We start from the raw sequence: 27,764 nt of genomic DNA on the forward strand, positions 1-27,764 counted from the left end.
CCTAGTCTGTACTCAAAACATTCAATACTGGTCTACTGAATAATGCTACAAGAACATAGATGTCACTTTTATTGTGAAAACAATTTTAAATAGCAATTTAAAGATCTGATTTTCTTTTGACAGTTTACGAAAATATTTAACTTCTTTCCTGCCATTGACAATAATACAGGCGTAGATGTCCAATTCCCTTAAAATTGGCAGGATTGGCTGCGAATTCTCATTTTTCAGTGTTGTCGACGGGTGCTCGACTTCCAACTCATTAGGACTGGGAAAGTTGGCAGAAAATGGCTGTTAACCCTCCCAATAAAATTGGACGTCTAGTTCCATCAACTCCAGCCATTGAGTTCAAAGTGTCCAATAGAGTTCAACTTTATTTTACATGACTTTTTCATAAATTCTGCCAGAAAACATGTAGCCATAGAAGGTGCATTAGCATGTACAAAATAAAAGCAAAATTGTTAATTACATAATTAACGTTTCTACAAATGATTTGTTTATACAGTGCACATCTGTAGGAGTGTGTCTTGCATTTTTGACCCCCATAATTCTGGCAATTAAAGTTATATCATGAAGTGAAAAACAGCATTCTCCGAATGCGCCTTTTACCAACTTGCAATAAAATGTACATTTTGAACATGGGGGAAGAGAATATTAAAGGAAGCGGCACGTTCGGCGGGGATTGGGGGGGGGGGGGGGGGGGGGGTTCAAGCTTGAAGCAGGTTCCGATCGCAGCCTTCCGGGCCGGACTGACGCATCTGGACTTCCACGTTCACCTCCTCGCCGTCACTGCTGTCGTCCAGCTCGTCGTCCTCGTACTCTGAGGACTCCTCGTCCCCATGTTGCTGGGAGCGGGACGCCGCTGACATGGTGCCGAAGGAGTGGGCGCTGGTGGTGGCCAGCGAGCGTAGCAGCGGGGTGCTCTCGGAGGCATCGTCATTTTCTTCGGCCCCGCTCTCCTCTGAGTCGGAGTCGTCCTGCGAAGGGACCACCTTCTGCTTGCACACCGGGCAGGTCTTCTTGGTTTTGGTCAGCCAGGGGTCTACGCACTTGCTGTGGTAGGCTGTTGGGGACATCAGCTCTTTAATGGTTACGTGAGGTTCGATTGGAACTACAGTGGTACCTCGTCATACGACCGCTCGTCATACAAAATTCTCGTCTTACGGCGGAAATTTCGATCGAATAATTCGCCCGTCATGTGATCAAAATTTCGTGATGCGACCAAGCCAGGTCTTTTTTTGCATATCTTTCCTGTATAACAATATCTACGAGCACGGAACGATTAATTCAGACGAGTTTCTCCTAAGACCAGGAAACGCACAACGCGCATGCGCGGGCAAAAAGAGGGCTTTCTGGGTAATGAAGTATACTCGTGCACACAACACCCATAGGCAATGGCAACCTTTCTCAGAATAAAACTTCATTACCCACAATCAATACGTGGGTAAACTCAACTATTGTATTTCCTGTTATTCTATATTCTATATACTTTGTTAATAGATGGCGAATTAGAAGAAATAAAACATTTTTCCAATCCAATATCCTGTTTTTGGTGTTTTTTCAGAGGGCTGGAACAAATTAATTTGTTTTCCATTCATTTCAATGGAAAACGTCCGCTCGAGTTATGAGAATCTCGTCATACGAGCTCAGTTCCGGAACGGATTAAGCTCGTATCTCGAGGTACCACTGTATAGCCGCAAACAATGCTTGAGATTGTAGTCCGCGTCTGCACGATGTGTCAAAGTAACCACACGTGTTGCCCATCAACACACCCACTCCGACGAAGGCCAATCATAGATCAAAGCTCATTCAATTTAGATCCGGTCAGCTGCACATTCATGAGAATATGCATGTCTGCAGAAGACGCCCAAAAGTAAAAAGATTATATACCAAACTATAACGCCAAAAACGCTTACCGTGAGAACATGGCAGCACCCGGAGTTTGTCTCCATCTTCATACTCATCCAGACAGATAGCGCACACATCATAGATGTCTCCTGAGAAAAAATAAAATATTCTGTAAATTCACATAAATACATAACCCATTTGGTGCTTTACTTCATATATAGCCTTGAGAAAAAAATAATTTGGTCATTGATTTCATATTCTTCAGGTATACAGTGAACACCTATTAATATTTGTTGACATTCATTCATCTTCCATACCGCCCATCCTTGAAAGGATTGCAGGGGTTGCTGGAGCCTAACCCAGCTGTCGTGGAGCGAAAGGCAGACCACACCCTAGACTGGTCACCAGTCAGTCGCAGGGCACACAAAGAGACAAAGGACCATCCTCACTCCCAATCAAACCACCACCTGTGGGAATCGAGCCCATGACTGCCCACAATGAAGTCAAGCGAGTGAACATCGACACTACAAGGCGCACTTTGTTAACGTGTTTTGTGAAAATAATACAACTGTTAATATATATATATATATATATATATATATATATATATATATATATATATATATATTTGTAAATATATTTTATCTAAGGTTGGTATTTTAATGGAGAAATTGTATTTATTCCCTCATTTTCTGAACCACTTCTCCTCACAACCACAACCCGACTGAATTGGTTGGCAACCAATCGCAGGGCACGGAGTCGGACGACCATTCACATATACCTACAAACACTTTACAGTGTTCAACAAGCCTAGCATGAATGTTTTTGAGATGTGGGAGGAAACCGGAGTACCCGTAAAAAAAACCTATGCAAACTCCACATGGGATCGAACCCTCTACCCCAAAACTGTGCGGTCGACGCACTAACCACTCACCTGAAAAAATGAAAGAACGTTTGGTGTACAGATAGCATTGCACAATCAAAATACAACTCACAATGATGAATTAATGAAATGCAAGAAAAATATGGAAAGAATTTCAAAATGCAAAGATTTCTACGTGAGTGCCTCGACGTGAGTTGAATAGCCTTCAATGATAATTTATTAACAACAAAGTCCACCAAAACCTGGACTACAGGATAACATAGATGCTGTATGAGCGACACCAATGGATTGCGCACAATTAGACTACTTTCAAACTCTCACAATTATAAAATGCCCTTTCCAAACATGTCCCAGCATCCAAGCCAGTCCAAGAAGTGAGTTAAAGAATTTATAACAGACTCCCCGTCCAAATTCCACGGTTTCTTCCTGCTTTGAGGGAGGGCTGGACTCTTATGAGCTACTGTGTTTACGTAAGCTCTAAGTGAACATGTTTTCCTCTGCCGCTGACGCCAAGACCGCATGTGGCCTTATATGGACGCCCAGTCATATTCACCGCCACCATCTGCTTCTTCCTCCACCCCCATTCCTCATTTTCTCTCCACTGTCAGCAACTTCAATTTCATGGCAAAGTTTTCACTTCATCTTTCATGTGTTTCATTTGAGTGCTAAACTATGGCGCGGTGTCAACTATTGAATCTAATCTGGTATTTTTTTGGTCCGTCTAAACATGTTTGCATAACAATAAATAGCATCTGAAAGGCAGCAGTAAGATTCCACACTCGTAAATCATCCATGCGATGGTTTCGGTGCTTGGGTAGGCGTTGCTGTTTTGTTTAGCAACATCGTTTCCCTGAGGTCAATTTCCTAACCCTTTATAGGGGACTCATTTCTCGTAGTGGCTGCCAATGACGTCGCTTAGAGGTCCATTCCATTTGTTGCGAGCCATCTCTGCCAAAAACATGAGCATTCACAGACGCTTGTCAAAAATCAAAAAAGGAAGTGTAAACATTGTGTTGACAGTTTCTGATGGTGTAGTCAGTGGTTCATTGGCCTCGCATCGGTGCAGGCAACGTGGGATCAATACCCACCCTGTGTGCCCTGCGACTGACTGGCGACCATCTTAGCGTGTAGTCTGCCTTTCGTGGAGTTCACCTGGGACAGACTCCAGCCCTTTGTGACCCTGAAAAAGCTTTCAGATGTCTTGTTTTTCATAATTTTGTCTAAATTTTTGGTTGCAACTTGCAAAGTTTTGTCCGAAGCCAAACGTTTTGTTCTTTTTGACACAAATCTGAATCCGGAAGACGGACTATACATTGTACTGATGTTTTTAGATTACGACAATAATATGAGAAATGTAATGTGTGGGTTAAGGGGTTGAAAGATGGCCTGAAATGTTTGACAAACACGCTCAATGCGTCGGAGTTCAGGACCCTGTATTTATGTAGTGACCGTTTTTATTAGCAAATCTTAATTTAAGATGTGCTACAAGAGGATAATTAGCTTCTAACATGGTTTAAGCACGGTGAAGTCACTTGCCATTAATATGATACGTTTTCAACAAGGGATTTTTTTACAAACTGCAAATTACTATTTAGTCATACTTAATGCCCTAGTAATTATTAGGCTAAAGAAAAGCTCCAAATTTCCCGGACTTTTATTGTTTTTTGTTGGAGAACTTGTTAAGACCCTGACTGACGTAGCTTCTTAAAGGGACAACGCATGTACAAACAAACTTATACACACACGTCGGCTCAGTGAAACTGCTCATGGCCATTGTTGGCTTTTATTGATGCGTAGACCGTGTTGTTTTACCTTGTTTTGTCGCCGGTCTTTTGGTCGCCCGTTGTTTGGGTCCGGGCGACCAAAAGACCACGACCAAAAGACGGCAACCAAAAGACCAGCAACCAAAAGACGGTGACCAAAAGACCGGCGACCAAACGACCGCACACGCTTTTTGACAACATACAACTTTCCCTTCATTCTTGAACACAGACTACTAAAAAGGACTCTTAATACATCCCATCTCAGTCACCTCTTTTATTATTATTTTTTTCTTTTTATTTATTTATTTATCGGTAAATTTTCATTCAGCATTCTCGTCTCCCAGGAGGCACCCTGTCCCACTGAACTTCTGTTGAGCAGTGTCAAGTGTGCTAGGAAGATAATCAGCCAAAAGTGTGCAGCGTGTCACTGAACGAAAGAGCGGCTCTGTGTTCGGGCTTCAAAAACTTCAGCTATTTTCTTCTCTCCAAATGTGTGCGTGTATAGGAAGATATAGATAGAGGTCAGCGGTAAAATACGTGACGTAAGCTTGAAATTGATGGGGATTGTCGTCAGAAACCTGGTCGACAACAAAACTGGGTGGGGATGATGCAACACTGCAATCACATGGAACCAAAGACGTTGACATGGCAGAGTGATGATGACAGGCAGGGCAGCTGCCGTTGCATAATCCTGGGTACTGACAAATATCCTATGTCTCACACTGCTATTGTGCACCAATTACACAAGCACCATAGACTTTCGCGCATACTATCTTTGGAAGGTACACCTTCGATGGAAATTGGACCTTGGCCATTTTCACTCAATTGACCCTGGGAGTGTTTTTGAACCTATAGAAGGGTCATAATGTAAAGTGGGACACCCACACTCCAACAGCCTAATCGCGATAGTCACATGAAATACGTATCCAAGTCAACGTTAGCCCTGCCGACTACGGTGACTATTTAAAAATGGAGTGTTACTATAATCAAATGTAATTCGTACAGCGCTACAATTTGAAATCACAAGCTATTAGACAATTAATGTGCTTTAGTGTGCACAGTTCAAAGTATTGGTTTATGAATGGTTATCATATGCCTTAGAAAGCTTTTTTTTCAGTGCACATAACATTGAACATAAAATAGTCAAAACTACTACTTCTAAAAGATGAAAAATACAATCCATTTGTGAATTCCTAGCAATGGGAAACATGACTAAGCAAAGTCAAGGTTGAAATGAAATGGAACTATAATGCAAAGCAGTACTTTTGTCTTTCCCTTCAGCCAAGCATGAAGACCTCCGGCAACTCGTCATTTATTTACACTTCAAATCAGTAAAACCAATTTCGCATGGTTTACTTGGTCATACATTAGCCATCGTATACACTACACTCTACTTCATGCATAGTTGAATTGAGTACAAGTGACTAAAAATGTCTGTCACATGCCTGTACTAGGAACACAGGGAAATAATTACATTTCCCATAAACGTGTTAACGCACACTCGCAACAAATGGAAGCGAAAAGGAGAGACTGCTTAAAACCAGAGGTGAAGTGATAATATAGTATCGCAGGGGCACGTGCTATAGTGAAAGTTTGTGTTCGGAGAGGAAGATATGGCCACAAGCCAAATCCTTTTGATTCCATCAAAAAGGTCTTAGGATTTTCTTGTAGTTTGTATTGTACGGAACCTCAGGCTCTGTCAATTTATTTTATAGTGTCAGGTTAAGGACTACATTTTAGATAATGTCAAGAATTCATGACTCTATAACTGGAAAGAAAATAATTAAGATGTAGTACAAATTCATGATTTGGGGATTTAATGACACTACTTGGTTCCAAAAAGTCCTGGATTTAAGTAACTTTAATTGGCTAATACTGCTTTGCTCCATATGTTTTAAATTAGCTGGCTTTCCCTTAGCAGTCTTCATCAAATAAACACACATAATTGCTCACTCGCCCTCTACACACACCAATTCAGCATTTGGTTCCCATCCAAGCAAGCCTGCTTTAGATGCGATTAAGCTCACATTTGATGTCTTCCTTGTCAGCCAATATTCTGACTCAGCTGATATGACTGGCAAAAGAATGAAAAATTCTCGCATCGCCTAATCATTAGGGTGGAAAAAGGAAACCTCAAATTCACGTCACGTGCCAAAACATCAATTTAGCAACACATAACAACAAACAGCACGGCTCATAACCTCCTCAATTTGCACAATTATGGCAAACCATTACAGTAATACCTTGTTCATCACTATTAATAGGTTCCGAGACCTGCTGCAATAGTTGAATATCCATGATGAAGCGACAGTGTCTATTTAATATTATATTTGGACAACTCTCTCTGTACTATTATTTAACTCTTGAATGTAGTCATTGCCCTAGTGGCCAACAAAATATTCTACAACTGTGACATTTGTATTATTTTTCTTGCACGATAAACTTTTAATCTATATTTGGTGGATCCAATTCGCGATCTGGTGAATCCACAATAGTCCAACCGTGAAGTGGCAGAAAGTATTACTGCACGTTAAAAATCAAAACTCTGTGAAGTACAACTAGGAATAAAGGAAGAAGTCATTGTTTTTGTTCCACTCTGAACACATTGCACAAAGCCATATGCCCCTTATGGTTGTGTTTTTGTGGAAAATGCATGTTTGCTTTGACATATAAAAAAATGTAATATATATTGTTATTATTATTATTTTTTTTAAATAGCTGACACATTATGCCTAATCGGAGAAGGGTGTTCTGAGCCAAACCAGGATTAACTGTCCAAATTGTACAAAAAACATCTAACGTGTTATCAAACTAATCAACTGTTTCCACTCAACTCCAAGAAACCCAATTTTACAGTCATGTGTTCACTCTGCATATGGAATACCGCGGATCACCAAGGGAGAGCTTATAAAGAAAAAAAACATTTTAGACTATAATAATCCTCTTAGCACTAAGGCAGAAGAATGATGTGTCAGAGTGCATAGATGATCACGCTCATCTGGATCGAATTGTGAAAAACCACATGCAGTATCGAGAAAAATCTTCACAATATGTAACCAATGGGAAAAGGATTATTACCTTTTTTGTACTTGTGGATTGGAAGTTTCTTCAACTGATCTTTGCGTAGGCGGCTCCTACGTGCCCTGTGCCGATCTTGAACAAACTTTGTGATCTTGGCACAAGGAATACATAAGAAAAATGTCTCATTACTAAATAATATGTCGCTTCAGTAGCACTACACATAAATAAATAGCAGTTCATTGGAGAGTCATTGGATCCATTGGAGCTTTATTCCAACAAGGCACCTACCATGAAGACAACAATGAGGATGAGGCATATTCCAACTATGATGAGGAAGGGGATCAAGTAGTACTCAAGTGGCAGGCTGAAATCAGGCATTAGGATCAAACGGCCCCTAAAAAGTCAAGTCAAAAATTATAAAAGACAAGTTCATTTACACCAGCCGTTAATAAGCCCCCTCGCATATGTACTATATTTAACATCAATGTACCCTTTCTCAAATAGGTATTCTTCTTTCAGAGAGTTGCCTGTCTCTTCGCTGACAAACACAGATGGAATATCGATCAGTTTCATCACGTCCACTAGAAACAGAAAATGCAAAGAGAAAACTTAACTTGAGTTCTGTTCAATATGCGGTAATCAGTGTTGATTCTATTAAAGTCTCATGCAAAAAACAAGTGGGGAGCAAAGCATGGCTTTTTACAAACTGTTTTGATGTGAGGCTAGAGCCACTAGTCCCGAGTGTGAAAATTTGTCCCCTCATTGCTCTTTCCACTTGAAGTCTTATTTCCGATGTTTCATTTTGGCAAATAAGGTGAAGCCGAGAATAGCCAAGCGGGACCATGCTGTACCAAACTTGGTGGGTATAAAGGGCTTTCCACCTTTGTCAAGTGAATTGCTTAACAAATGTATTAGCCCACAATATGTGTGGATTTATATGTTTGCCCCGAAATACTGTATGTCTGCAGAGCATCAATTGTGAGCACTGTCAAGACAAAAGTAACTCATTATGAAGACAAATGTGACCAATAATGATGCCGTTGTACATGTGGGGTCGTCGTGCCGGGCTGCTTCTTGACCTTGTGAAAATGTTAAAGGTTCTGGCCAATTAGCAAAGGGATGCTGGCATCCAGCTTGAGTGGTGGTATGTCATTAACTATTGCCCTTAGGGGGAGGGTTAAAAGTAGCCACTGAAGTGAGTGGTTGTTGCTTAATTGTTGGGTGGGTGTGCAAAAAAAAGTATATTTTTAGCTTATCTATCAAATATTTTTCACTCTCTCTCAGTGACGGAGGCCAGTTCCATCATTGTTCTATGTGAGTCTTAATAGTTTATTTTTGAATACTATTTGACAAGATTCTATCATTTAAATAGTGTGTAAAAATATGTGATAGTCTGTCTTTAAACCAGGTAAGAATCCTTCAGTTCTTTGAAGTGTGCATTTCCTTTTGTCTTGTGGCAAATGGTGGTAATACTACTGGTTGAAGGTGTATTAACACTGGTAATGGAGGACAAACAATCTTGGGGTTACATGGTGGCAAGGAACTACTTTGGTGTGTGAGAATGTAAATTGTCCCCATGTGTACTTCTCGCACTTTGGGTACTTTAATTGAGTAATAGCAGACTCTAGCATTATCTCGGCTTTAACCATGGCGACATCAGCTTCTGTTCTCCGATGAAGAACACCTGGGGTTGCATCCAAGCATGCCTTTTCCATTTTAGCATTAATTTTTTTCTCGAGGCACTGTAGCCTAATGTGGCTCTCATGGCTATATCCATTCTAGCGTTGGTGGTCTATGATTTTACTGTTCTAGTGCACCGCATATAATGTTGGTTGTATTGAGAATGAGATTGACAGACAACTAAAGTCTTCTTATATGCTGTGTTTGGCAGGATATAGTTACAAAAATCTCATCTCATTTTCCTCATTAGGGTCGCGGGGGGTGCTGGACCCAATCCCAGCTGTCTCCGGGCCAGAGGCGGGGGACACCCTGAATCGGTGGCCAGCCGATGGCAGGGCACAAGGAGACGGGCAACCATGCACACTAACACCCATATCTAGGGGCAATTTAGAGTGTCCAATCAGCCTACCATGCATGTTTTTGGAATGTAGGAGGAATACAAAAAAAGATGTAAAACTGAAATATGGATAGATGAAGCATTCATGTCGAATTGTTACTGAGTCTGGACAAGATTCCAATAAAACTTGCACACAAAACACTGGCAGCAGGCAAAGTGGGAAAACATAGGGAAAACTGCATTCAACTTTGTCATTCTTGGCTTCTTTACACTTGAACAACCACTGTACAAACAATTGCAGCAATTGCTTCTGTATCTGAAAGTACCAGACACTTTCATCAAGTGTGAAAGGAGAGATATTTAAATATAGTATGACTCCAAAAAGGTACAAAAAGGAACATGGCCAGAAGATACGCAAGAGAGTGTTCTCCACATTTCTATGATAATTCATGACTTGACTATACCGCTTCAAGTGAGGACGAGGGACAGATACGCTCATAGTGACTAAAGTGGGCTGTGCCGAACTGCTGCAGGGTATTGCAGCATTCCGAGAAAACATCTCAGAACTTGAGTAGGATTCCTTATCTCAACTGTCCATGGGGTTGGTAAGCAGAAAGATATGCAGGATGGTGCATGCTCATACACAGGGCAAAGGAAAGGAAGTGCTAGTACACTTACAATCATTGGAACTCATGCTGATCAAGTCATCAGAGTCTACATTGTGGACAATGGCTGCCTTGAACCCAGCTTTCTGTGCATTGAGGACCTGAAAAAAAATCCCATTTAGTTGATTCATTCACATTTCTTTAAATAGAGAGCTTCATTTTTGTCACGTTAGAGCAGGGGTCATCAATTCCGGTCCTCAAAGGCACCTATCAAGGCTGGTTTTCATATCTCCCTTCTCCAACAGACCTCAATAAATTAATCATCGGGAGTGTTATCAGGCTTCTGGGCAGATTGCTGATGAGTTGATCATTTGATTACAGTTTGAGGAGGGAGACATGGAAAACAGATTAGATAGCTACCCTTGAGGACCAGAGTTGGTGGACCCTGAGTTTGAGCCTTATTGGAAAATCGATTCAAAGGTTGTTCTTTTTATTCTAAAAATTCTCTTGTCAACAGCTAATCGTTACCAACCAAAATAATCCCTGTAGTCAGTTAGTTGAGATGTTTAGATGGATGATTAATAGGCTGCAAATTGCAAGTGGTCACAAAAGGTGGTGAACTTAAAGCTAACCAAGTACGGTATATTGCTGAGAATTAGGAAGTTTTCATGTAGAAAAAGTAATGCAAAAACTATACGTATAGTGATGCAGTTAGCGCATTCCCCAAGAGTCTGTACAAGAACCAACATGTTTGTTTCACACACACCCTAGGCCCAGAGCACACTCCATGACAATAATAATCAACATGCCCATACACATCCACACAGAACACATGAACAATAATTTGTCCAACATTTTGAATGGTTTCATGATAAGATAGGTCGATGTGAGTATGCCATGGTAGTAGTATGTTATAATTACAACACATTGTGCCTTGTTATGGAACTACAAGCCCTCTTTGTTTTTTCTCCTTGCCCACTAATATCGGGAGTGCTGAGAAAATTCATCTGGAGGTTGCCACTTTCTTGTATTCAACCCATGATAATAACAGGGGTCTTATTTTGAATTTCCAGGTTGCACTGGATAAACTAATGCTTTGCTTACACAAAAGCACTGTACAGTTGCTCAACAAATATTCACAATGGTTGTGCATTCCAAACAATCTGAGTTTTAAAATGTAAAGGATATCAAGCCAGTTGTTGCAGTGACTGCTGCGTCATGGATGTGCAGGAAACCGAATGAATGAAACTGTAAAAAGCATCTCTCCCATGTGTGGGGCTATGATGCAGGACAGAAGCAGTCGTATCCTGTTCAGCTATTGTTGTAGCGATCTTCTGACAGCAGATGTTGAGAAGGAAATAGGATATGACAAAATAATCTTGGAGTTATTTGTGTTGTTGCATTTACAAAGAGAGTGAGGCAATGTTCCAATTGACTTATTTACAACCAAACTAGTCAAATAAAAAAAATAAAAATAAAAAATATATGTACAGCTGTGCCTGTTGTTACAAGATGAAAGGGGAATAATATCTTGTTCATTTAAAAGTGTAATTTAAAGTGAGTTACATTGGAACAAGTCCCCATTCAGACATATACAGAGAAACAGCAGATTATATTTTCCCAAGAATTTCGTTAAAAAAAAACTAACGTGATATACATGGTTGTCATCCAGCAGTAATGATCAGCTTCTGTTTCTTATACCTAGACTAGTGATTTCTACAAAGCTGAGGCTGGAAATCTTGCAGAGGGGATTTGACTAGTGTCTTTATGCAAAATTACTCTACAGTAATGTAAGAAAATGCATTTAAACCTGTGACGGGCCAATTGTGTACGAGTGTGTATGTGTGCCAAGACATTCACAGATGCTTAGGCAGAACAGCTCTGTGTTTTGTTTGCGTCGTGTCATTATAATTCTACAAGCGTGCACACATACGTGAAGCCGTGTGTATGGCAGTCGTGCCAATGTGACTGCAAGTGTTTGGCTATGAAGGTGTATTGTTTGAGTGTATGAATAGCCACTGTGTGATGCCTAGATGAGGCATAATTCTACATGTGTGAGCATGTGTGTTTTGATAAGGAGAGCTATCTGCAAACCCTGAGGCGTTGGGTAATTTTATCATTTGCATTAGATTAAATTACCATTCATGAGAAACTGAAAGATAATGGTCATCTGCATACTTTGCTTTGTTTCGCTAAGAAGAATTCAGGCTCCGCAAAGATGTGAACATTTGATACATTCCTGAGACGAAAGGGGTGGGGCTCAGAAGGAGAGCAGAAGTGAGCGAACAAGAAAATGAGAAGTGGAAGTTCACAGAGGGGAAGAAAAACAGTGCTTGTGAGACTAGGAATACACATGCATTTCTGCATTGCTTCTCTTTACTTGCAGGCTTTCATATAGTTACTATAGATCATTGTCTCAAGTAAGCACCCATTAAAATGTTTGTACGAACCCCCAGCTAGGTGAACGGCAAGTTATTTCTAACCACTGATAAGAACACATATAACATACCTTACAAGGTTCAACTGAATACCACAGTTTAACCTTACAGTGATTTATTGGTACATTAATGGACGGACCGTTTTTTCTTATATCCACTTTGTATTTAAGACAAGCTAAAGAAAGACATTATGCTAATGAAATAAAAAAAGCTGAACATTTTTTGAAATAGCGAAGGCAATGACGAGACCCTTGGATTAAGAACAGAATGTCTTGAAACAAGTAAACGTATAAGCTATTAAGCTAAGGACTGGATCATATTCATATAGGTTCATGTGATATTGCATGTGCCTCTTAAAAGTATTTAGAAAAAGCAATTTTGAAATATTTCCTATAATGTACTGTCTTACAACATACCATACTATGTGGCACAAGTTGAAACAAGCCAGTTCATTCAGTTGAAACATGCTCAGGGCTCCCATTAATTGTCTTTACGTGAAACCGGACCGTGGCAATCAATTAACGATGACCCTGATGACTTCTTTTACTTTCCCCCATGGTGAAAGACATTTAGCTCAAGCCACTACAGTGCACATGCCAACAGTGTGTTTTTCAGTTTCTTCTGGTTTAACATGGGCTAAGTGTGTAATTATACAGACATTCATTATTCAAATTTGTGAGTGAGAGACTATTTGGTTCAAGACCCGCCTGTCATCATTGAGCGGTCAACCCTTCAGGGATACCCAGATGCATATTTACACAGCTGACAAATAGCTAGTTGGATAGATGAATGGAAAGGTTTATCCTAGTGGCTGATGTGATGGGTACAATACTGTTTTCAAAACAAAGAGACGGGGAAAAATGACTGTCCATTGTGTTAAAACTTCACAACTTGGTTGCAGCTTTCCACAATTGTTTTTTAACAGGTGTTCTATTGTATGATGGATTGCCAATTCAATCAAATGACCTGTCAGAAATGGAATGTCTGGGAAAATGGATGTTCGTGTACTGGTTAGGAAAGAAATTCAAATTCTGTAACCTCCAAACTGGAAAAGAACAAAAAAATGTCACGCCTAAAATCCTTGCATTGCTCAATTTTTTTCAAGGCAGCATGTATTATTTTTGCGAAGTCTAGGCCACAACATTCTTGACATGTTTCAGTAAAGTAGCTTTGCATCATTAACTTGATTAACAGCAAAAAGATCTGATACAGTTGTTGTACTAAATTATGTTGATTTTTTTTTTGCCTTATAAGGCACTCATAGAACTGAGTGGCTGCCATTAATCAAGCTAGATGTGCAATCCATTTTGACTTATTATAAAAAAATATTCTATATGGATTAATAATTTGAAAAAATAATATAACAATAATAATGGGTAAGATTTAAGGTTTTTTTTTTTTAAACTAAAATAGTCAATTGTTCTATGAAGTGCTAAAGGTCTTAAGTGTCATCTAGCCAAATTTTCATTGGACCACCTAACATGTATGTTAAATGCAAAAAAAAAAATCTTAGTCATTTACAGAATACATGCATGTCATGGCATGTGGTCACGATAGTACCATCTCTGCCTCAATTTGATCCAAAAAAACACCTAAACCTGCTGCTGGATTTTATATTTGGAAACAATGATGTGATAAAATATAATATTTTGAAAACATAATCATTAAAAGCGTTTCGAACTAGAAGAGGGAAGAGGGGGGAAAAGCTACTTGCGCAGAGTAACCGTCTTTCTGGTTTTCTAAAGCAACACGTGTGGAAATAGGCCATAGATGGCTTCATCCATCATTGCCACATGAGAACCCAGTGTGTGTTTGTGTGTCAATGATAACCGCAGATTACTCCTCTCACAACACAATCATCTCTTCCTTTTGTCCTTGATGTAGTTAAGCAGTCCACCTCATGCACTGGTTTCTTATGCCATTTTCTATCCCTCCCCCTTATCCTTCGTCATTCTAGCAGTTTCTCCTCTATGCTTCTGTGTTGTGTATTATTCACACTGTATAAATACCAATTCCCATAGTTTTGCTTACAAAAACCCATAGGTGCAACCGTATAGACTATTGTCCAGATATGTTGATAGTTTTGTAAACTTGTTGGTGTGGGTTTGGTTTCATTTGTCGGGGTGAAAAAATAGAAATCTAAATCATCTAAATACGCTTAATGGCTGTTAATGATTTGTGGCTTGAAGGATATATTTTCAATTCGCTGCACCCACAGTGGCTCTTGAGGACGGGTTTGCCCACCCCTTCTCTAAACTATATTCCATTTTTTCCTCCATCACTTGGTCTTGCTCCGAACTATCCACCTCTCCTTCAGTTTCACGAGAATTTCGCGAAGGTTTTTTAGTTCCAAGGTCCAGGGAACTGATTAGATAAAGGGTTCAATATAACTGCAAATTCCAAGGAGGACTCCAGTTCACCGGTAATCACGCATAACTCTTTTTTTATTTTACTATTTGAAATGATTGTTTTGTTTGTGGCGTAACCACAGAGCACAATTCCTATTTTTTCACACTTGTCTGGGGGGTGGATTGGATCCATAATCATATTAGGTGTCGAAAGAGATAATTCGTTTATCAGATGTGGCAAGATATATTGCATAATCAGTTGGACTCTGTGACATGAATGTGCACAATTGGAAGGCCTGACTCTAACTGACTATATAAACCCTGCGTGTACCGTATTTTCCAGACTATAAGTCACGCTTTTTTTTAGTTTGGCTGGGATTGAGACTAATACTCAAGTATAACTTGTGTATATATATATATATATATTTTTTTTTCTGACCATGGACAGCCTATGTTGTTTTTTTAGGTTATAGTCATCTGAATAACTGATGCCCATTTAGCCTGTTGTTCTCCATTTTAATATTATTACCTTAATATATGTTTTGTAAAATGAAAAAAGGCCCTCCCAAAAATGTGACTTATAATCCAGTGCAACTTAAAAAAAAAATTCCTCTTCATTCCGTATTCTTTGGCTAGTGCGATTTATAGTTTGAAAAATACAGTAATTTAATATATATATAATTGATGTCTTGATTATACTTCTAATAACAGACATAAATTCGGATCTCATGGCTCAATAACAGCCTTTACTAAAAATGCAAAATAATACCGTTCTGTAAAATTCATTCTCAGTTCAACAGAACAGTGAATTTATACCAAAGAGCTTGTTCTTACTGTATGTTTTAATGTGTAAAAGCACAAAATACATGTAGTGGAAATTGATATTTACGGAAACAGTACCCGTGACTCTGGGGAACAGACTGTGCTGTTTGTTGCCGCAACGCATTGCAAGACAAGTCAACATCTTGAAGAATCAGGAGGGAAACACATTCACAAGTCATACATCCAGTCAGCCGTAGTCATAAGACTGAGAGAGCGGGTGCAGGGAGCTAGATCATCACTTTAATAAAAGCTAAATGTGTATGTGTTTGTTAGTGTCTATTGCTCTGAGGATTTGAGGTCAGCGCAGCAGAAACAGACTTTGTTACCCTACAAAATGATTAGGTCTACTCACAACCAGATTAGAGTGGTGCTTAAAATTTGTCCCTATAGGCCACACCTTTGTCAACATAAGACTTTCAGAGATATTTGATCTGCCGATGAAAAAAAAAACTGAGAGGAAGTTACACTGCCACTCCCAAAAGATATGCAGAAGTGCGTTTGTGTTGCCCTGCAGACACAATTTCAATGAATAAATTGTCCTGTTGAAACTTGCTCTTGGTAGAGATCATTATATGATTGCTTACTTTTTCACTTCAAATGTGGTGAGCTGTATGAATAACCCTATATGGTCAAATGTATGTAAAGGGGAGTTTAAATCATTTTAACTTGCTGTCAATTACTATTTAGTGGTTTGGGCTATAAAAGGTTAATTCAAAATTGATAATAAAGAACCATGAATGAAGATACGAGAGCCAAACCACCCTCTGATTATATGATTTGTCATGGCCATTGTCCTTTTCATAATTGCGGCACTAAAGTGATAATACAAGTGTGAGCCACATAATTATTTGTTTTCAATGAATGTATATATATATATATTTTTTTTAATTTCAAGTCGAAGTGTTTACTTAGTTACAGTACCAAAAGAAACCTGTGACGAGCAGCAAACATGAAACAAAGAAAGTAGAACAAGAATTAAATAAGTAAATGTTAGCTTATCTGGTCATTACAAGTTTGTCATTTTGATTGTTTTAAATTCCTTTTCAGATCCATAATATAAACAATTAACCAAACAAACTGGTTCTTCACTGAATTGATCAGTTCAAGTAGATAAGGTTATCCCTACCCCAGCAAATTTCAGTGAGAGTTAACCAAGTCAGTTTTAACGCACTTAGTGTAGTAGTTGATCAATATGGGTTTTGCTGACTTTATTTGCAAGCGCAAAAAAATGATGACCAAGCCCAACAAACATGTTTCAAAATTTCTGGCCTCAACTGTTCATACCACATACCTCGAACATTATGTCCTCACGTGTATAGACACGAACATGCGTTACGGAGACAGTCATTCTGAAAAGGATCTGACAATGAAGGAAGGAAAAAGGGTAGTGGGGTATATGGTTTCCTGTTCAACCCGCATCTCTTTCAGGTCAGCTAAGGTACTGTATGTGGGGAAAGCTATATGAGTCTGATACATGCATATAAAAAAACACAAACCAGTGACAATATACTGGTACGCTGTAAGAAAACTTTAGATACACACGATGATTTTCAAGATTTTCCTTTATAAATCACTTGCTGTATGGATCAGAAAATTCCCTTAAATATACCTTGGAGTAGACAAACAGTAATATTATTTCCTATCAAATCACAAATTCCGCCTTGACACAAATCCAGACCATCTTTAAGGGCATATGTTACAACAAATCGTCTGACTTCACACGTGAATGTATCTTAGAGACTAACAACAATCAAGACTTTTTCTGTGCGACTGAGCAACATACGTGAAGTGAAATATTATCATATTCCAGCCCGTTTCCGGTACGTCTTGGTTGTGGAAATATTTTAGGAATGTGGGGACATTTGAGCTAAACCCTGACTTCCAAATGCCTGTGTGTGTGCGTGTTTGTTAATGTCTAGTCTGTGGGGAGATTTGCCAGGACTTGATTAAATGGTTTCAAACAATAAATTTCCTCACAGTCAAAAGGCAACACAAACTGTGTGTGTGTGTGGGGTTATGATGCAAGGCCTTATAAGGTCATTCAAAAAGAACGAAGGAGTAAAATTGGCAGACAAGCTTTACTGTCAGAAAGTTCCTTAAACAAGTGTCGAAAATAAAGTGAAGTTATGAATAAATGGCTAAGAGGGAGGGTGAAGCGGTACTCGGCCCTTTGGTCGCCGGACGTTTGGTCGCCCGGAAGGTTATTGATAATTACCATTTAAAATTGTTGCTCAAATTCCCTAAATACAAACTGCAAATTATTATTTAGTCATACTTAATGCCCTATTAATTATTAGGCTAAAGAAAAGCTCCAAATTTCCCGTACTTTTATTGTTTTTTGTTGGAGAACTTGTTAAGACCCTGACTGACGTGGCTTCTTAAAGGGACAACGCATGTACATACAAACTCTTACCCACTCACACGTCCGCTCAGTGAAACTGCTCAGGGCCATTGTTGGCTTTTATTGATGGGTAGACCGTGTTGTTTTACCTTGTTTTGTCGCCGGACTTTTGGTCGCCGGTTGTTTGGGTCCGGGCGACCAAACGTCCGCGACCAAAAGTCCGGCGACCAAACGTCCGTCACGGGGTGAAGCTCATCCAAAGAAGAAAGTATAATTGAAAAGTAGACAATAGGTATATGGTAGACACGAGAGCATGCTTTGCTAGTCCCTTCTACATTGCGTCTGTAGAATTCACTATATTCAAATGAGATGTGATGCAAATTATGTCTGGTCATTTTGCCATCACAGTGATTGCACCTGCGTATTTGCGTTCACGTGTATGGTTGAGGTGTTTGTTATAAGAAGCCAACTTTGCTCATTCCTCCACATCCCCTCAGCTATGCCTTTTCACTTCACTTTGACCACAATTTTGATGCAACGTTTACAAAATGGATTCCAAAAAGTTTGGGATGCTATGAAATTGTCAAAAAAGAAAAAGTGCCAAATCCCAATATTGGATTTAAAATAGAATATAAACGGATTTTCTCTGTCCCCAGACGCTTGAAGACATAAAGAGGAGATTCGTTAAAGACTTGTAGACACTCGGGAATTAAAAATAAAAACCTTTCCATTCAAATGATTTTCTCCATTTAAAGTTTTGACCTGTCATCAAAGGTATAGTATGAATAAAATATTGAAATTGAGCACTTCCACATAAACACATTCAACCTGTATTTAAAATGTGTATGTTTATCAACTGTTTTGGGAATGTGGTTTATATTAAGCACACATTTCAATGTTCAGTAATCAATGTTCAGCATGAATTGGGTTCATAAGACAGCGACAGGCACCTATGGATATGCTGGCTTGCGAGATATAACCACTTCCTGTTTTTGTGCTCGTTTTAGACAAGCTAGATCTCAAACGTTGAGTAGTGACAAGCAGAATAACACAACTGTTACAGTAACTTTTATTAAACACTCAACACAAAGCCTTTCTGCAGCTGTAATAATGATTATTCAGGAGCCATTTAAGTGTTATTGTGTGATTGAAAAAGGCAAAAAAATATAGTGGGAGATACATTAGCTTGAGTACAAGTTTAATTTTTTCTATGACCAAGCTTGTTACTCTGTTTACTTGTATATCAAATCAGTTATTCTCAATGAGTCATTAACGGGTTAAAGACCCTATAAAAACACAAAAAAATGTTTCGTTCAAGACCCTATAAAACCAAAACAACAACAAAAATGTACTAGAGAAAATCTCCATTGAATGTGTAATTTTAAGGGCCGTGGCCTACTAAAGCAACACTAAGGAAGACAAAAAACTCAATATTCAAAATGAAAAAAATAATAAGATGGGGCACTTCTAAGTTAAGGTACCACTGTATTCAAAGCTGCACATATTAACATACATGCACCAGAAGCAATACCTTAATATCAAAGTTGCAGTCAAAGCGTTTGATGAGGACAATGAAGGCACCCGTCAAGTTGTCCCTGGGCGGAGGCTCGATGGGCTCGCATGCATTTGCTGGTCGTGCACCAATCAGGAAACCCTACAGAGTTCGATGACATCATTAGTTAGCATATTAAAAAATACAGGGTTGTAGATGACCACAATATATTACACCAGACACAGTTATATTGACCTTGATAGAGCAGCTACAGTTAATTTATTAAAATATGACATTGTGGTTATTGTTGTTGTTGTTGTTGTTTTTAACCAAATTCAAAAAGTTTGGAGTTCAAATCTTGGCTTGGGTGTTCCTAGGTAGAGTAAACACGTGCTCTCTATTCACATTCTGGCTCTTTTGTGTGCTCTCTCCACTCCAACTCCCTCCCACATTTCAAACATTCATGCCAGGTGTATTGAAGGCTGTCAATTGTCCAAAGGCATAAATGTAAGCATGACAGGATGTTTTTCTATCTTTGACTGATGACCTCTGGCCCAGAGTCAGCTAGGGTAAACTCACTCCAACCCAAAAAGGATGATATGTGATAAGCGATATGAAAATAAATGGACGGAGGAAGTTCCTCTTCAAATAGATGAGGATCCGACCTTACTAAAAAAAGTCCCTATAGCAAAAGCGGAAGTGTCGATTGGTCTGAAATGTTTAGCTTACTTAACATTAAGAATCGAGTGAGATGCTCAATTCTGATTTTTTCAATTCCCATTTTTTGTGCAGTCATTCATGTGGGAAATAATGAATGCAATGCCTCTGTCATTTGTCACAGTGTTTACCAAAGTAAGATTTCCATTGTTATGCTTTCATGGCATGGTTGAATATTTTATTCTGCACTTGGTCCATTGCTTGTTTGTGTCTGCCATTTGTTTTGTCAAACATTGGTGACGTATTTCACTTGTTGATGATGCACAGGTCGCAGTCATGTGGCGTTCGCATCACAGAAATATAAACTGAAATTGCTCTATTCACACTGCATGAAAAGAAACAATGGGGCCCTAAGTGAAAGAAAACGACAGGACAAAATAGCCAAAAACAAGTAACTTCCACAGGTTATCTCCTAGAGATATTGGGTCAGAAGCTTTGAAATCCAGGAGGCGGCTTGGGGATTAAGTTAGGATGCCCTCATGGATTCCTCCCTGTAGATGCGTTGTGGGCACGTCCCACTAGGAGGAAGTCCCGGTGTAATGCCTTGGGATCCTCCTGGAGGATTAGAATTAACTCACTGAGTAAAAGGATGTCTGGGGTTCCATGCCGAAACTGTTATTCACACAACCAGATCGCGGATAAAGAGGAAAGAAACTGGTTGGCTGGCTGGCTGGATATTAAAGGATTCTAACCGGTTGAGATTCAAATCTGTAATTACTTCCTCCACCCTAGAAGTCTGGGTCCATGTCTAAGTCTAATTTCCAACACACTATTACGTGTCTCATGAGGTGCAGAACAAGAGAGAGGAGTGTTAGGACTAAGTAGAGCAATAAAACAAGAGACTGCCACAACAATGTAGGGAAATTAAACCAGTTTACAAAAATACCAATGTTACAAGTATCAGGGTGCAACTAACCATTTATAGAGTCCTATAGAAACCTGACCACTGCAAGCAAAAGACTGGTTTTATATGTGCGCGTTTGTGTACCATAAGCGCCTCTATAAGTGTCAGATGCTGTTTCAACAGGAAGTGTGGGGAAGTCAAGCACCCTTCGAGATAATTTTTTTTTTAAAGTAGATCATCAGCATTTCCTCTCTTCCTCACAAGGCGAGTGAGCACCCCTACACTTACACACTCACACCAAAGCTATCTTTACACAAATCTATTAGGATACCAAGTTAGTTTTGCATAAATTGAGCAAAGTTGTAAAGTGCATATCAAACAGAGGATGTGAGTAATTACCAAGCACCTTGGCCACATGCCACCATAACCACTAGCTACTTCCTCCACTGGCGCACCTATTTTGCTGTACTAACTGTGGAAATTGTGGTAAGAGCGCCCTCTGTATGACAAATATGGATCTACAGTAGAGGAAAGGGCCCTTTGTTGACCAAATAGGGTTATGGGAGCTGTTGCTCAGAAATGACAGAGTAGGAAGGGGCAGTGCATTATGTGGGTTTCAACACTTTGTCGCTGGTAAACCTGAGAAAAAAGAATGAAAACTGACAAGACGGCAGTCTGGCATGACATGTAGAACTTTTACTACCAATCATGCCAAATTTAAAGAGACTGAAAGCTCTTAGATCAAATCCATGGAGAGTTTAACATGGCTTTATACAGTCTCGGCATTTAAGAATAGGAAAAACCATTAGAATGAAAAAAAAAATCCAAATTAGACACATTTTTATTCATGAAATGTTGAATATGAAGTACAGAAGTCTAGCATTAGTTTGTAAAGTTGTAAAAACTGTACTGCTAAGGACCTTGAAAATGTTCATTCATTGGCCATTGCTGAATAGAAATCAATATAGAGACCTGACAAGTGCTGCATACTCCCAACTAGACATTTGAGGGTGACATCATGTGGTCAGGTAACATCACACAGATGCAAGGGATATTCCTCCTTTTGCAAAATTCTGTATGAAATGTGGAAAGGCTTTTTGCCCTAAAAAATAAAATTAAAAAAAATACAACATATGTTGCAGATTATTTATTTGTGGAAAGGCGTTTTACCCTAAAACATAAAATAAAAAAACTACAACAAATGTTGCAGACTATTTATTTGTGGAAAAGCTTTTTGCCCTAAAACATAAAATAAACTAAAAACTACAACAAATGTTAGAGACTATTTATTTGTGGAAAGGCTTTTTACCCTTAAACATAAAATAAAAACTACAACAAATGTTGCAGACTATTTATTTATATTAATATACATGTTTCCCCCTTTTATACAGGTGTACATTTTCTGATATCTGAACAAATATCAAAACCACATAGCATGTTTTGCTGTTCCACTGGTCACGTACCACTCACGCTGTTCATCAAACTCAACAAGTTTTCTTAAAACTGGTTGTTTCCTATGCATTTATTTATTCATTTTGAAAATATGCATTTATAAGCTTCTTTTAACAATTGCTACTTAATGCAAAGCATCAATCACCAAATGTTAAAAGAGAATATTGATGTTATGCTATTCTGCGGCCTTTAACTGTACTGTCTAACTTATAACTATGCCTTTTCTTGCTACTATCACAATGAAATTTCCCGAATGCGGGATGAATAAAGTTATCCAATCCAATCCAATTTCATACTTTGATTCCCAACATGAAGCTAAAATAAAAATAGTAACTATGCAGAATTGCGTTCCATGTTTTGGTGGTTAGGTTTTGTCTTGGAAACGTGGGAATATACACAGAAACATTTGTACAAGTGAAAACAGAAAAGGCTTTGTTTCGATGCCTGCCGCCCAGTCTCGTGTTGCCTTATGATGCAAGAGGCCATGCTGCTGTTTTTTATTATGAAATTAAAACTTTATCAAATTAAAAACAAAAAAAAACATTGGAATTTATTTTCAATTCATTCATTGCTCATTTGGTGTAAATTCTCATTTATTTCCAACCGACAAAGACTGCCTTACTTTAATCTGAAGACTACCCATATAAACATGCATGATATAGTGGTTAATTACACATGAGTTAGCAATGGTTATACTGGTTAACCACATTGGCAAAAAGGTTTCATGATCTATATTATATATTTAAAAAATACAGATTTAACAATGGTACGAATTAAATTGCAGTTCCAATTAGTATTTGTATTTAAATGTTGTATATGGTATCATTTTTAATGGGAGGCTGTGTTTGATGCATGACAATGTAATGTAGTATAGAATATATGAAAAGGTATTTTTAGACTCACCTTCAATCCATCGCTAGGTAGTCGGTAGCCAAACCGTGAAGGGAGATCGTCAAAATTCTTAGTTTTGTTGTCAAATGAGTACTGAAAGATGCCAAAAGGGAAGAATTTCCTATTTAGGACACTTAAGTAATGCAGACATGTAATCCTTACATAAGACTACAGATAAATCATTTTAGGCTCCATTTCCATTGACAGTGCACCTGCGCCTAGGGTTGGGGACCAATTCCTGGTATTAATTTGGTACCAGTTCCAAAGAAACCGGAGATAATCGGACCAAATAAAAAAAAACAGTTTTTTGTGCCAGTTTTTTCTGTCTTGTTTTCGACCCAATGTCATGCCCTCCTCCTATTGCTTGCTTGTATTCAAAGTGCTTTAAATGGGATCTAGTAATGCTCGGTGTAAACTCCTCTCTTTTCTAGTGTTCATAGCCATTGCTAATACATGAGCAAAATTGAACAGTTACCGTATAGTTGTAGTTTCTACCGTTGCCTCGAACTGTTGGGCCTTGAACAAGCATCACTTGTTATATTCTGCCCTTTTTTCAACTCACAGGAGTGTTATGTTGCACATTTGTGGTATGAATATTTCGCGTGTTTACATTTACAGTTCAGTAGGAGTAATGTTACAGTTAAGAGTGACTATATTTATACATTGCGTGCAACTTGTCCCCTGGTCTACAAATGACCACTTTGTAATTAGTGGACATTATTTGTGTGACATTGGTGAATTCATAGCAAAGATACAATGTGTCTAACAACAGTTAAACCTATTCAACTTTACTCCAACCTCTGACTTTCTCTTGAGAGTGATGTCAGCGTCGCTATTCATAACCTGCAGTCAGGCAGCACAAAAAAAAACGGTGTAAATTTGATTTTATATTGATTTATTTATTAATATCATGTTTTTATAGTTACCATTTTGAAATATTAAATCTAGGTTATTTTTTGACAAAAATTGTGAGTTTTTTTATTTATTTTCTGAGTAGTAACCGCATAAAACCCTAAAATTAAATAATCCTACCTCCGCCTTTTCTGATTTTCATATCAAGGTTCTCCGTGAAAATTGCCAGTTTTAGAGACCCAGTCCCCGCCAGTCCCTGCTGCGAAGGTGTTTCTTTGGAGACCCAGTAGTCTTACAATTTAGGTGTTTAAACCTTATGCCTTCTCTTAATACTGGCAGAAATCAATGTCTGAAATTATTTTTTAGGTTTCAGGACATGTTCAAGTCACTAGCAGTTATCATCAGCTCTTTTTTGATAGCTACCCGCTCACATCTATTGTGAAAATATTGTACTAACCTATCCATTGCTAAGATTACGTACGCATCTTTGTTTTGTGCACAAAGATTGTACCATATTTCAAGGGAGTGAGAGGGGTCACTGTTATTGGCAGCCATTGGAGTAAACACTCACATACTGTGTAGCCAGTCCTCTTGCAAATACCGTCCACAAAGAGAGCACTTTAACTGTAGTCTAATGTGAGGCCTTGCATTGAGATTGACTTACAGCGGAAATGTCGGCCTCAACGGGCAGCAGGTTGAGGAAAGCAAAGAGTTGGACGGTGAAGATTGTGTAGATTTGCGTTGCCGACAACATAAGCATTCCCAGGGACAGCAGCATCTTGGCATCACGCTGCAACGCTCAGCTGCAAAACCGCTCACTCATGAACATGCACCGTGATACAGCATCAGTTGTTGTCAGAGCTGAAAAACACCAAATTTAAGTTTAAGGAAAACAGATGGGGTTGACCATTACTAATAAGTCACTTCATTACATTAAGTGTGGTTATTAATCAGTTGTGTGTGAAAGAAAACATGAGTGCACTACTTTACTAAAATATCAACTCATTTGTTGTAAAATGTTCATGGAAATGATCTAAGTTCAAATATTTTTTTGAAAATTGTGCATCTAATCCAAATACTGCGTCCCTATCTACGCCAGTAACATCTACTGACAAGATATTTACATCTTTTAGATTTCCACACGTACAAATAACCTGTGCATCTACCAATATTATTATATAGTAAATATTTTTTGGTTTTGTTGTTATTTTGTGTGTGTTTTTTTCCTTTGTTTCCTTTGTTTTTAATAATAAACATTAGTCAAATGTTTGGTTTTGAGAGAGTTCACCTCCTATTGTATTTTCGGACAAAAAAATGTGCAACATTTATTTGCCATAGACCTTTTAAACTTTACATAATTTAAAGTACAAGTAACGAGTTAAAGATTCCATGGTTCTAAGTATGTCACACTCTGTGTATAATTTTAGATCATGTTAATGGAGCCAAGGCTACTCCACCCAGATGACTCAGTGGCTACTTTCAAAGTACTAAGAATCAACTGTAAACCACCAGATTTATATAAAGTGACTCTTTTTAATGAAACAATAAGATGTGCATTCTTTGTTTTCCTATTGAGCACTTTGTTTCAGACAAAAAATCATTAAATGTTGCGAAATTCACGGTGATCTGAGCACAGTAATTGAAAAACATTTTGGTTTTGGGAGGTAAAATCCAAACAGCATAATATAATATACAGCCCAAAAATATATACATTGATTTTCAGAACCGCTTACCCTCACAAGGGTCGCGGGGGTGCTGGAGCCTATTCCAGCTAACTATGGGCACCAGGTGGGTGACACCCTGAATTGGTGTTGAGCCAATCACAGCAAAAATATGCGATACAAAACAAAATTTGATGTTAAAAAAAATCTAAACCCGCATTCCAAATTAATACATATGTATTATATATATATTATGTATATTAGTTTGCCTATTATTTGAATTACATATTTTGCTTCTTTTTTTTTTGGAAAAGCATCCAAATTTCCATACAACAAAAATGGAATTTTTGCTATAGTTTCCGTTTTACACTTCTTTCATGCCACAAATATTTTATGGAGGCCGCCTTGCCTCAATTATCCAACTGTACATGAGAAAAGATCATAAAAGAGCTGAATTATGTAATTGTCATTTGTTGATCATTTGGAATGTTGCTTCATCAACATTTGTGTGACATAGGGGATCAAGAGAACAAATATTTTAATATTATCTGCTGAGAACAAAAATTGTGTTAAACTTGATGTCTAGTTTTTCTAATTCCTGTTTTGTGCTCTGCATTTTCAGAAGAAAAAAATAATATTGAATATGTCTCTTAGTATTACTTGATTGCGAATGTTTAATAGTTCTAATTGTAGGCTGGGAAGGTTATATTTATTAACATTTTTTTACTTAATATAATTTGGATTTTTACTAAGTAATTTCACATTCATAATTTGGATTTTTATTAAGTAATTTCACATTTATACGCAAGTTCAGTTCGACTGCTTCTATGGAAATTAATGTTGGGTTCATCCTCCAAAAATGTCATAGCTCATTTGAAATTATGAGAATTAGGCCTAAAGCAAATCCTAGTAGGAAAGCCGTTATTGCAATAGATAGTACTATTTAAAAACTAACCGATTAACACTGATACACAAATCAATGTAAGCAGTCTTGGGTAGCGTTTAACATATTTCTGCATTTATAGGCACAATACATATACCTGTTGAAATGGGGAATAAAAGGGAACTGAAATTTCTACCACATGACAGCTATGGGCAGATGACAAAAAAAGTCAAGTGACTTGCAATCAATTATAACCATAATGAAATGTAACAAAGCAGTTTGTTGAAAATAAAATCAGAACCTGAGGTTTTGACGATGTTGATGATGATGATGATGATGAATAAATCTCAGACGCCTATTAAAAAAACACCGCAAATGTCCATATATGGAATGACAATCAGTGAAACATAGATAAGAAATCGTTGCCTTTTATGTGCTGGGATACGTATAAATAAATGTCAGAAGACGCGTTACACGTGCCATTGCATGGGAAAAAAACTGCGTTCCTTAATTCTAGCCCCAGCTAGTAGGGCGCTAACCCAGCTAAGCTAGGAGGGAGTCTTTACCTCGATTTTCAGCGATGTTTATCTTATCCTATTTAAGTTCCGACGGAAGACATCGCAAGATCTCGCTCTGAGTCACACGAAGGATCGACATCGATCGGGGTGGCGACTCATCCCGTTCGAACGCTGGAGTCGAACCGCAAAACCCTAGTCCGCTATTTTCTCGGTTATTGTGAAAGTACTAACTTCCGCCACACGCGCGCACCGACGCAAAAGCTCTGATTGGCTAAAATCGATGTCAATCATGTTTTTTTCCCCCGGGAATGACTCCAGACGTAAACACTTTGTACACGTGACGACAGGGAAAAAAACATTTTGAGCTGCGA

General features: G+C 38.4%; 1 protein-coding gene across 1 annotated transcript; it reads right to left on the minus strand.

Moving 5' to 3' along the window:
• Positions 1 to 54: 54 nt before the first annotated feature.
• Positions 55 to 27,635, minus strand: rnf13 (ring finger protein 13). The gene is made up of 10 exons (XM_077606539.1): positions 27,442 to 27,635; positions 24,996 to 25,192; positions 23,492 to 23,572; positions 19,615 to 19,737; positions 10,208 to 10,295; positions 8,003 to 8,093; positions 7,801 to 7,906; positions 7,570 to 7,663; positions 1,914 to 1,994; positions 55 to 1,060 (listed from the first exon to the last, which is right to left on the minus strand). Exons 2-10 carry the CDS (start codon positions 25,107 to 25,109, stop codon positions 705 to 707), a joined length of 1,134 nt encoding a protein of 377 aa, XP_077462665.1. The 5' UTR covers positions 25,110 to 25,192; positions 27,442 to 27,635; the 3' UTR covers positions 55 to 704.
• Between the last annotated feature and the right edge of the window lie 129 nt (positions 27,636 to 27,764).

Source organism: Stigmatopora argus, chromosome 8, assembly GCF_051989625.1.
Source record: "Stigmatopora argus isolate UIUO_Sarg chromosome 8, RoL_Sarg_1.0, whole genome shotgun sequence".
Taxonomy (NCBI): Eukaryota; Metazoa; Chordata; class Actinopteri; order Syngnathiformes; family Syngnathidae; genus Stigmatopora; species Stigmatopora argus.

Bases quoted from the DNA above. Each gene is read 5' to 3' on its own strand.
- rnf13 (XM_077606539.1), bottom strand. From the start codon at position 25,109: ATGCTGCTGTCCCTGGGAATGCTTATGTTGTCGGCAACGCAAATCTAC. The intron at 19,738-23,491 runs GTGAGTCTAAAA...CGAACTCTGTAG, and splicing joins TACCTAGCGATGGATTGAAG to GGTTTCCTGATTGGTGCACG. The intron at 1,995-7,569 runs GTAATAATCCTT...ATTTTTTCTCAG, and splicing joins AATCCACAAGTACAAAAAAG to GAGACATCTATGATGTGTGC.